Source organism: Anser cygnoides, chromosome 18 (genome assembly GCF_040182565.1).
Source record: "Anser cygnoides isolate HZ-2024a breed goose chromosome 18, Taihu_goose_T2T_genome, whole genome shotgun sequence".
Classification (NCBI taxonomy): Eukaryota; Metazoa; Chordata; class Aves; order Anseriformes; family Anatidae; genus Anser; species Anser cygnoides.
In genome coordinates this window covers 12,292,276-12,304,359 of record NC_089890.1, presented here as the reverse complement: position 1 = coordinate 12,304,359, position 12,084 = coordinate 12,292,276, and the positions used below count along the sequence as shown (strand labels likewise).

Here is a 12,084-nt window from a genome sequence, read left to right as displayed (position 1 = left end):
CTGGACGAGCTACTGCACCTCTCAGAGAAGAATATGAGAGAAATTATATTGAGAAGTACGATAACATTTACCTATCGGCTGGGCGTTACGCTATGGACCTGGAGGTCACCCCCAGAGTAAAACAGCCTCTCGCTGCAGTGCCCTGAAGAGAGCTTGCTTCGTGCATCTCCTTCTCTATCATCACCCAGGCAAAAGAGAAGAAATTTGGCTGCTATCAAAACTAACTAACTAACTAACTAAATAACACTTAATACTCATAATGGTCTAAGAAGGAATATCATCAGGAATGAGGGGGCCACTTTCGGAAGCTGTGCAGTGGTATTACGCTGCCTCCTTTGGCTCCAGGGTCAACTAGACACGCGACAAGCACAGCCACGAGGGATGCGAGTGCTGCAGCTGTCACCTCTCCCGCAGCATAAGGAGCTCCAAAGGAAAGTGGGCACCAAGCACCGCGGGAGAAAAGGAACGGAGAGCGGCAGTGACCTTGTGGTAAGCCTGTCCAGTCCCCAGCACAGCTCCCGTGCAAAGCCCAAAAGGTCCCAGATGAGGTCCGGCAGACAGCAGGGGAACCCCTCCACCACTCTCGTCTCCTCACGTCTCTGAGGCTCACGTGGTGCAAACGTGCAACCCTCAAAGAGGGTTTGAAGGAAGCCTCAGCACAGCATTAAGTACCGCTCTACAGCTCAAAATCAGAACTGGCCTCTGCAATTCAGCCGCATGGGGATTCTGCACTTTTTAATTAATGGGTTTAATTACTGGTAGCAGAGATATTATTCAGGCCAAAAAAATGCTTTTCATGCTGTTCAAACCTCCTCTGATTCAACTAAAAATCTCACTGAAAAGCCAAGCCCTGCATGCCTTGCAGTGACCACGTTACCTTTTCTACTTGTGTGCACTGCTAACCTTCCTCCACAGCGCAGCAGCTACGTTCACTGGGACAAGCAGGTACGCTGGATTTACACCTACACAACGCATGCGTTGATTCTGGTACATCCCAGCTCTCGGTAATCCACCTGATGTTTATGGCTATTATTTCACAGCACAAGAATTAAGAATTATTTCACTTAATACACTCAAAATATTTATTCAAAGAGAACAAACTACCACGACTTATTTTAAACAATATAAGAACACCTTTAAATTATAAACTAGGTAAAGCACAAATACATTCAATAAACAGTAATTTAATTACAAGGTGATTCAAAGTTCACATCTCCTTTAAAACAAATATGAAGTCAATGTTAAACATTCTGTACAATGCCAGTTTTTGTCAGCATCCTTGCTACACTTAAGTATTAATTACACCAAGCAGAGCAATACAGTTAACTTCACTGAGGAAGTATTGTCTGTTCAAAGTTTGTTTTGAGCTGGAGCAGTTATCAATTTACCTTTAAAAACAAGGCACATTTACTACATTTAATTACTATTATTACAGGAGCAATATAATTTCTGGCTACATAACCCATTCATAAAGCATCAAGTACGCACCGTGCACATGGATTGCTTTAAGAGTTTTCCAGCAGCAGGCTCCCCCCGCCCCCTTCTTTTTCCTCCTCCACCGAATAACGCACACAAATGCAGCACAGTGTTTGGGCAATCAGGGCACTTATTGCAGCTCTGCAGACGCAGTAAACAAGCAAAATATGAAGTGCATTAAACAAACACCACAATGATAACGGAGCAGAGGCCAGGGCAATAAATCTCCCTTTATCTACCAGTCAGATAGGTGATCTAGCTGCAAAGCAGCTCGGCTATCACACCCGCCTCAGAGCTGGGGCTGCCTTCCTGCACAGGGGGCTTGGCATTCACCCAGGGTGGCAGGGAGCTCGGCCAGGCAGGCGGCACCGCTCAGCACCGCGCACACAGCGCTCAGCACCGCGCACACAGCGTGCGCTCACACCTCCGCGCTCGCTGCAGGCGCAGCAGGGCGCTTCTGCGCTGCCCTGCCCTGCCGCCCAGGGTGCTGATCAGACCTCGGCCCCAGAAGTCACTTTCCACATTTACCAAGTTAACCAGAGAAAAAGAACAACAGCTGACAGCTGCTCTGCCGAGACCTGTGTAGGTACTGGCTGCTGCTGTCCACCCTCTTTCCAAGGCTCCGGTTAGTACAGACATCTCATGCTTCTCGCAAGAAGTCACAGAGTGCTGGACTACGGAAGGAATTTAAGAAGCTAAATACTGGAACTGAATATTGGGACTGATTCATAACAACAAGAAAATAGCGATATTTGAAAATAATGCAATCTTCAGGCAGAGGCTGAAGATTTCCCAATGAGTTAGGTTTCTATCTCGATCAGTTTAAATGAAATTGAGTTAATCTTCAAATCTCTTATTTCCTTCAAAAATCCTAAACTAATATAATTCATCCTATAAAACAATAACAACAACAACAACAAACTCCCCCCACACTCTTTATAATTTAATACAGCAATAAAACTGGGAAAAGAGAGTGAAGAAAGGATAACAGAAGAGTTAACACTACCTATGAAAGGTCACAGAAAAAACTTTCTAGACACCTACAAAGTTCTGCTTTTAAGTCACAGATTTTTTTTTCTTTTTTTTTCTTTTGACAAGATAAGGCAGTCTTGTCAAGCACAATTTGACCTGGGTTTGTAGATCTGGAGTAAAGACATCCTAACCTCCTATGTTTCTAGCTTCTGGAAAGCCTTCTGTACATCTTTTCTTCGTGAGTTTATTTATTTATTTATTAATGATAGGAGAAAAAGAGGAAAAAGAGAAAATATATTAAAAGCTGAGCTAATGAGGTATCTTAACTGGATACAGTATAAAAGAGACCACTTGGAGGAAACAGCCCTGTGAGATTCACATCAGCTACATGTTCTCAAAGGGAGCAAGAACAACATTCAGGCAACCTTGTCTTTGGATTCATTCACAAATAAGACATTATGTTTGCTGTATAAAACCGATTTAAACAGATTTCTAATTCTTTGTTTACAGCAGCCTGTTGCTGTCAGATCTAAAGACAGGCAACCATGCAGAATAAGACTTAGAGCTGCAGGCAGCTCACAGACAAGCACAGTAAATGCCATATGCTGAACTGGAAAGCCCTGCTTGCCGATTACTGGTAAACACACATCAGATAACTACAGCGATAGATACAAGAAACGCTTCCTTCTACTTCCCTCTTTCCCTCAGAAATGTAAAAGCTGGGAAGGGCTTGTACTTCAGGTGACAATGCGGCCAGCCACAAATCCTTTAGGGCAGCTTGTGCAAGGAAGGGTGCGGGAGGAGAGGAGCAGTGTTTTTTCTCTGGCCTGCAGGGATGGCACTCAGCTGAACGAGTCACGGTCCACACGTAACACGATGTCAGCTGCCATTACCAAGGCAACGGCACCAGATAACCCAAGCTGAAAACATCCACATCCAGTTCCTAACAGAAACGCCATCCACAAAAAATATAAAAATTGAAACAGAGCCTGCATCATCTCATTACGCTTCTGATTGGCAGCACAGTATGGGTGAAATTCACCCAGGAGCAACCTGTTGCCCACATTAATGAATAAACAGTAATTTGGGAAGATGGAAAGTGCAAGTTGTTTTCTCCTCTCACACAGGGCAGTTGCTGAAAGCTTGAGCAAAACGGACAGAACAGCACCCGACCGGTCCATATGTAAGCAGGGTCCAACATCAGGGGGGAAAGTTGTTCAACATCCCTGCCCAAGCTGAGAACTGGTCAAAAAAAGCTTATGCAAAGCCCATGTCAATATGCACAAATCCACAGAACCACTATCTAAAATCCTGATCTTGTGCTCATTTTCCCCTAAACATCCATGAAAGCTACTGGGAATTCTGCCTGAGCAAGGTGCTCGAGGCTTGTCTGTATAAATCTCCACGTGTGCTGTAAATCACACACGGCAGCGTGGTTACTCAGCAGCCCGGCGCGGTCTCCCCTTGCCGACACACAGGCAGTTGCCGTAACAGCAGTGTGTCTGAAGCAGTCGAGCCATAAACTATCCATTCAGCTCGCTCTGCAGCTGCACTGCTTCTGAGACACAGATTGAGCCCCAGCCTCCAAATGTATTAAAAAAGGCCTGAAAATGAAGATCTGTGCAAGGCCATCTGATCCCCAGCTGCCCTCACAAGACCGAAGCATACCTGCTGCAGAAGGATTAAAGGATTTCCTGCCCTTACAAACCCATGTGTACTGTAACAAAGACAGACTTGAGGACATGGGGAAAGTGGCAAGCGCTATTTAAGTCCTAGTGGTACCTTTAGCCATTTAGGAGAGCTAGGAAATTTTCAGATACTGGTGCAAACAGGCCCTGAGAATCAACTACACCCTGTATTGAAGTGGCTCTTGCTAAACTCAGCCTTGCAGAGAGTAAAATGATTCACAAGAACTCTATATTTATAACAAAGATTCGCTGAAAATGACTCATGTACTGAGCCAACCTAATTTTAAACAAAGGGAAAAACCTCCTGAAGCACACAAAACTGGAATGGGGGAAGAGAACTGCACACACAAAGAACCCCAGCCAGGAGCAGTTGGCCAAACCTACTGGGAACAGCCTCTCCGTTCAATTAGCCGAAGTGACGGCGGCAGACTCAGCTTCACCTACTTCTGTTTTAAAGTTAATTAAGTCGTACGTTCAAAGCAGCAACCTTTCTGCAGGTTGGAATACTTCCTTAGGATAGGTAGGACTGCTAGGCAATAATGAGGCAGCTGATGGAGAGTTCTAAGTTCTTCAGACCCTACCAAATTCAGAACGCAAACCCAAATGGAGTCACGGCAGGAGAGAGAGAGAAGTATTAAGATTTTACAGCATTCCTAATTTTGGACAAGCAGATTCTAACAGAAATAGCTGCTACCCCACTCCCCCTTACATCAGCATTGCAGCACATCTTACAGGATATCATTTCAAAGAGAGAACAGACACACAGCACTAAGAGCAATCCAGAACAAACAGGCAGCCTGCAGCAAGGACACAGAACAAGGGTTTCTTCACCTGCTCCTACCTCAGGACCATTTCCCTGAGTTACTCCTTCTCCTCTCTAGGATATAAACACACAGTAGATTACAGGAGAGTACTTAACATAATGACAAATGCAAAACACCATGTATGCAGAGCACATATATGACAAAGAACATGGTCATTCACGTAGTAAATCTGGGATTTCTTGTTTCAAACAGAATTGATACAAGAGCCTATTTATGCCAAGTTCCTCACGCATCCAGGAAAGCCCTGAGCAAGTGTGCAATACTGATGAACGGTATCAACAGGAAAAGGTCACTGTTCTCAGAATTCTGTGTTCAGTAGTGTGCCAATACTTATTGCTCTAAACAGTCCACTTATCTTCAACGCCAAATCTAACTTCCACTCTTCTTAACCTCTCCACTGTCATTACCATAGAACTGGGTATGTTTGGCTGCAAATGCTCCATTCTGTGAAACCCAGAAGTGTTTAGATGGTGCCCATTCTCCAATTATTCTTAAGCATCGCTCTGAGCTAGGTCTTTGATTTGAAGCATGAAGAGAGAGCAGCCAAGAGTTCACAGATGAACACGCCTCTAGAACTGTACATAGCTTTAATTCTCAGTGATACCTTTTTGTGGTATTTTTCCACACACTGAAGTCAGATAGTGTTAAATTTTTATTGGCCCCAGTAAATAATGGGCTGGATTACAGCAGTGTTGGACCAACATTCAACGGTTCCTTTTCAGGCACCTGAACGAAGTGACTAAGTCTCCAAAGGAGTACTTGGTATGAACTCCTGGGAGCTGACCTCTACTGAGAATCCTGCAGCAGACCATTCTTTATCCACCAGCCCACACAGGGTCTGCTTCACTTCATCATCACAATACACACGCACACAAATCAGTCTGCAGGAACCAGGAGAACAACAGCCAAGTTTTGTAATTTATTCAGCCTTTGATCTTTTCGCAGAGAGTTCTGGAACACCAGCTGTCTTTGATGGATGCGATATTATCTCCAAAGGAGTTTTATTTTCTTGTTAATTCTTGGTAAGTTCCAAAATACAGCCATGAAGAAAAGTCAGCAGCACAGTGGCTCGCTGATTATATTTAAAAATATACAAGAATATCCACAGTGACAAAGCCTAGACCCTCAACCTCTCAAATGCACCATTTTTGTAATGTAGCATTCAGGTCCCAGTGGAGAGCAGACAAGTGTTGTGAAGATCTAAAACATGCCAATTACCCAGTGTGGTGATGCTGGCTAGAAAAGTCACTGGGGATCACACAGATTTCTGTTGTTGCTCTTCTTTTAAAAGAGGGCAACGGCTCTTCCAGTGACTTTCTGGGATGGATTCTGCCACCTTTACTCAAAATGGGACACCTTATTCTTCAAATACATTGAGAGAACTTACAGAACAATGTGCCTTCACCTGGAAGATAGCTGCCAAACTGTAACCCACGACTGCGAAAACTTCATCTTTTGCAAGTTATTCTCTGGGTTGTAGCTTAATAGTCACTTATCTCCAAATACATACTTTTAACCTATTAGTGCTTCCTAGTAAATCACCTTGTTGTTTTGGCTTGGTACTGGTTTTGGATAATGCCATTTTAAAAAGTTTCTTATTTGTAATGTACACATGGATGTAGCAAATGTAAAGGGAAGCGGCATGGGCCTGAGCTCCATGTTCTCCTAATATTGAAATCCCTGTATTTACCCCTGTCAGCAGAATAAATATATTTCTATAAGAAAAGTAAGACTATGCAGTGTTAATTCTTCTGTGTGCCATTTACCACATAAGGCGATGATGTGACTGCTGTCTTCATGTACAAATTTCCTGGTGACTGCTTCTTCCATGATCTGCTTTACCTAAAAGAGAAAAGGAAAAAGAAGTGATTGTAAGATCCCAACGTAAACAAGCACAGCACTAGGGAGTTTCAGTTTGTTTCAACAGCTGCTTGCCTCTTCCCCATCACCAGAAGACCGATAACTCACGTAAGTTAATCTTTGCAGGGAAGAAAATATAAAAGCATTTAAGAAGGGGAACAGAAAGACAAAACTCGGCACCTTTTTGTGTGATGGGGTAAACCAGTGGGAGAACAAGGACAAGTCTGTTTGGAGCAGACCTCTCGAAAAGCCTGAATTATTTCAGGGCACCCAGAACGCCCTCAGCAGAAGTTCCAAAGGACTAGCAAGGCTTTTTATATGATGTGTCCTTGGCCTTCCTGTGCACAGTTACTTCCACTCATTAAACAAGACTATGCATTGCTACATGCTCTTTCCACTTGAGGCATTGTGCTCTTTTTCAAGCAAAAAGAACCTCCGAGCTACACCGGCATACATCCTAAGCAAGGTTTACGGCAACCTTTCTCCCATTCTGGCTGGGAAGAGAACCAAAGAGCAGACAGACCACAAAAGGCCCGTGGGGAGGTACGAGGCAGCGACATTTTGCAGCCAGTCACACAAATGTTTCCTGACACCGTATCTCTGAGTGGGTTAGAGCAGAAAAAATAGCACATTTTCGAAGAAATCATGATTAGTTTCATCTGTGCCAATCTGGCAAACCAGAAGGAAAACCCATAAGCATAGACACATACTCTGCTGTTTTCTCATCCACACCTGCTAGAAGCGAGGCATCTTGCTCAATTTGAAAGGATGTGATAAGACAGAATACCTCTGGAAACAGTCACACCTCTGATTGCCTGTACTTACATCTATAAAGTACACGTTTTAATAGATGGATGTTGTTAATAACTGGGGACTTTAGATGTCAGAGTAATTACAAAGGATGTTCTCAAAGCTCTACTGTGCCAGACACTACACAAAACTAATACAGTACCCATAAAGAAGACAGTGCCTTCAGTTAGAGCTTCTAGACAAAATTTAACAATTATGGCAACTAAAATAACATTTATCACACTTCTTACTGATTTAAAACAAAGTTCCCCTACAATTTCAAGGCTGATGTGTCAAGCTCCAGGGGGAATTCGTTACAGATTACTGACTTTCAAAAATTAAGGAAGAATACAGACAAATCTTCCAGTTGGGCCCTTTAAAGAGAGGCTGCAGTTACCCTCGACTCATCTGCTAGCTCGTTCCTCCCCCAGTGGCTTTCTTAGCCCGATGCCAGATGAAACCTATTTGCCTCAGTCAACTCATTTATCAGACCCTCATCCCTTTCTGGCCACGGAGCACCTGCTTCTCTAGAACCGAATCCACAATCATTTTTGGCTTCTCTCATTGTGAGCTATAATTACAGGGTCAGGACATTCTGCCTAAATAAATGCCACATCACTTTTAATATACGGAAGTAAGTGCTTCTGTGGCATAAGATTTAACAAGATACTCTCTGCTACCAACACAAACTTTTTTTTTTTTTTAACTTGAAAACAATTTTTATGGCAGCCCTGGAGTCCGACAAGAATCATCTGGCAGGTAATCAGTGTCTCCCCACAGGCAACTCTTTACCAACAAGCTCAGCAGCTTGGCCCGTCCATCACTCAGCTCAGCGTGACCCGAGTGCCAGTGCAAGCTGCACAGCAATGCCTGCCCCTGGGGCTAGGTTTTAGTGCCTAGGAGACATCGATCCGTGCTTCTCAGCAGGGCTGGCAGCCGTGCGCTGAGCTCTCATCAGGCTGCACCTGGTACCTGCCATAACCAGTTCGAAGTTAGCTGGGTTACCGCTTCTTCGTAGCGTCGACAGGTCCAAAGGTTGCAAGCCTTCCCTCTCGGTGCTGGCAGCGGGAGCTGCAGGTGCAGTGCTTCACCAGCAGCTGGGCTCAGCACCTGCTCCGCTCTGACGAGGAGGTGGCCGCTGCCCACGAAGGTGCTCTCTTCAGAGCCCCACATCCTGGACCAAGCTGATCCAAGAGAACTAGTACTTATCGCACAGGAGCCCTCTGGGTTGCAAAGAAACATTGGAAAAACAAAGCAAATGTGTAAGAGGCTTTGAAAGCAGGAATGTTTTATATCTGAGGACTTCAAGTATCTTGCGCTTCATAAAACCTGCCTCGCTGTTCACACACTGAGGCTTGACAACATCAGCTCCCAGCAAGGCAAAGTGTTTCTTTCCTGTGGCATTGCTGGCATGACGGTAAGAACCTTGGACTTACTGGGAGGTGGAGGAGTAACGGGATACCAAGAAAGAAGCAATGGTATGAGAAGGGCTCATGGGTGGGCGCTCTCACGGGAATCGCCCTAATTACCCAAGAAGAAAAAAAAAAAACCTGTAGCAACAGCTAGAAAGAAAAAGGTTTGGGATGCAATAACCAACACGACTTTCAGCAGATTTTGCATCCGGGCCCTCCAGAGCTAAGCAGTGCAGAGCAGGCAAGCAATCCTCGTCTGTTCCCAACCGCCGTTGAATACAGAGCAACGTTTTCCAATTTTTCCAGGAGAGTCGGTGCATGCCAGTAGAACGCATTTTCGGAGCGTCGACAGTGGAGGTGAAGATTCAAAAGCTGGAATGCACTGTTCTTCAATCCCGCGTCATTCCTCACTGCCACGTAATTCAGGGGCGCTCCAGGCAAGCGGCTGAAGCAAACAGCTCTGCTCAAGCGGAACACCAACCCCCCCCTGCCCTCCCGCTCTGTGCAGGGAGTCGCGCTGGTGGGGCTCTGCTGCCTGTTCCAGGGAGGCTCCTGGCAGCGAGGCTTTCTGAGCACAAGCCTACACAAACACCCACCCGCAGACACTAGCGGTCCCGACCAAAGTGCCGATTAATCTCATTGAAAGAAACATGAGCACACACCACACTGACACCCCCCGCACAGGTACGCAGACCTAGTAAAGCTACCGGACTGCTTTCAGCACGCCAGATTTGTTGCAGGGGCGGAAAGGCTGCCTCCTGCAGCTGCGCCCGCATCGCCTCCCGCGTGCCTCACCTCTCCGTCCATGAACCACAGGGAGCAGCGCGGCAGCAGAACCACGGAAAGCTGTACTTTACCAGCCTGCTACGACAGCCTCCAAAGACACTCTGCTCTCCCTGGTAAAGGACTGCGTACACCAGAAGTTTAGCAACCCTTAGAAAGCAAGGATGGAGAAAGGACTAACTACCTGAGTAAAAATCTTGGCATTTGAGGAGCAAAGACCTTCACGACGGGATGCTGGAGGAGCACCACTGTGACAATGCAGTGACAGAAGCACTGAACAATGCTCACAAACCACGGGAACAACCAGAACCACAGTTAAAACGCACGGCATTTTTTCCTCAAAGAAGAAAACCTTATCTCCAACAACCCTTGCCCTCTTTGGCTTGTGCAGCTACTGTTTCATTTATTGATCGCTCCTGCTGTACTTTTTGTTACTCGTGATGAAGAACTGGGTAGTGTAAATACAAGCATTTAAACGAGTCCCATGTTTCTCTTCAGAACTTGTTGCATTCTGGTTGTAAGATGACCAACTGCATTTCTGAAGTGCTCTGAAACCTTTTATGGCGGAACTGCTAAGGTTATTGTTATCCTATTTGTTTCACAGCAAGAAAGAATGCTGGTTTTAAATCCAGAAAAAGCAAAAAAAACTTCATTTCAGTAGGTAAATGAAATGGCTAAAGAAAGCTTGTTTTATGAGCCTACTTGTCACAACAAATTTTCCTGCAGAGAGAGATAAATGTTTGAAATGTGAACTTACAAGCAGCCTCAGCATGAATCCCAGTAGAGTCAAATTTTGAAAACACATTACATGTTCTCCTTCCTACTAGAGTCAACAAAATACATTCTTTACCAGTGGGGAATGGAAAGTCCATTTGAGATAAAGCAAAAAGCATTGCATTTCCCCAAAGGAAAAATGCAAAAGTTTTTGCAGAGAGGGAGAGACAAAAAAACAAAAATAAAAAAAAAACACTTTGCACCAAATGACTTTTAGAGATTGCCCGTTTACATTTTGCAAAGACAAGTGAATTTTAATGGGATTGGTGTAAACAACATACCGAAAAAATAAGCTGAACTCCAGTAGATATTGAGCCGATGTGAAAATAAAGCAAGATGAAGAGCCTGCATTTAAAGGACAAAGGGAGGGAACGCAGCTTTGAGCGTACACAGACTACTCAAGTTTCCAGCGCAAGGAGGCCAACACACAGAATACAAACAGGCAGGTACAAAAGGCTATGTGAAAAGTCATGCAGGAAAAAAAGGAGGCGGAAAATTCTACAGGATAAATTTATTTACCGTCATTAAGGGTGGCATAATCTGTTGGCTGTTACGCTAGAGATTTGCATTCAATTCCTGGTTCCATTGACCAATTGTTTAAAAAAAGGTCTCCATCTCAGTATCTCCAGCTGCCTCTTGATACCATTTATCTTAATGGCAGCAGAACAGGCAGGATCCCCCACGACAAGTCTGTGCAGTGCACAGCCAAGGGCTGTTACCTTGACATAAGCACAATCATCAGAAAAAACTCCTGTTACTATTTTACGCTGGAAAGTTCTGGGCAACCTCCAAAAAGCCAAGCCAATATAAATCCTCTTAGAGAGCATTTTTGCAGAGTTAGAGAAAAAAAAAAAAAAAACAAGCCAAAAACAAAACAGATATGCAGATAACAGAGAGTGTATGAATAACAGTTTCAAGTAATTTAAAAGCCAGAGTCCAATTAAAACCACTTTAGAGACTTTAAAAACAAATTAGCTTCAGATTTTTTAATTATATACGCTACTTGTTCTCAGTTCAAGCTGGCTTGGGTCACGAAAACCCATTTCACTTTTGCTCTCACGCATTAGCACAATATTGCAACGTTCAGACTGGGAGAACATTTCTCAGATTTATTTATATATTTAAACGTTAGCCCAGGAGAGCAAGCGCATGCAACTCTGAACTGAGCTTTATGCTACCTTGCCTCAGAGCTCTAAGTTTAAGCTATAATCTCCAAACGAAGCGGCAGGCTCGCCCTGCAGCGCTCGGTGACACCGCTCGCTGCCCCGCGGGCTGGGTCACGCTGGGACGCGGCCCCACAGCTTCGTGTTCAGACCGTTCCTTAGGTGTCCACCCCTGCTCTGCCACTTCCAGGCAACCTACAGGGGCTGAAACATCAGCTACTTCCCAGCTTCAGCACCGGGGAATATTAGGGCACCGGCCCCAGGAACCTCGGCTCTTGCAACACCTTTTTAGGTCAGCCTTAACGAACGCAGCTCTCCTGCCACGTCCGATTTCCCCAGCCAT

General features: G+C 44.8%; 1 protein-coding gene across 9 annotated transcripts in view; it reads right to left on the bottom strand.

The window, feature by feature from the left end:
* The window catches only part of SGSM2 (small G protein signaling modulator 2), a 51,240-nt gene that overhangs the window by 38,233 nt on the left and 923 nt on the right, over positions 1–12,084 (bottom strand). For 3 of the 9 annotated variants that reach the window (XM_048074048.2, XM_048074049.2, XM_048074053.2), the window contains exon 2: positions 6,727–6,802. In XM_048074048.2, coding sequence (XP_047930005.1) covers positions 6,727–6,802 — 76 coding nt within the window. Of the gene's footprint in view, positions 1–6,726; positions 6,803–9,988; positions 10,164–11,097; positions 11,119–12,084 lie in introns of those variants that run through there. The other 6 variants (XM_066979505.1, XM_066979507.1, XM_013193504.3 and 3 more) reach the window with 5 other exon arrangements.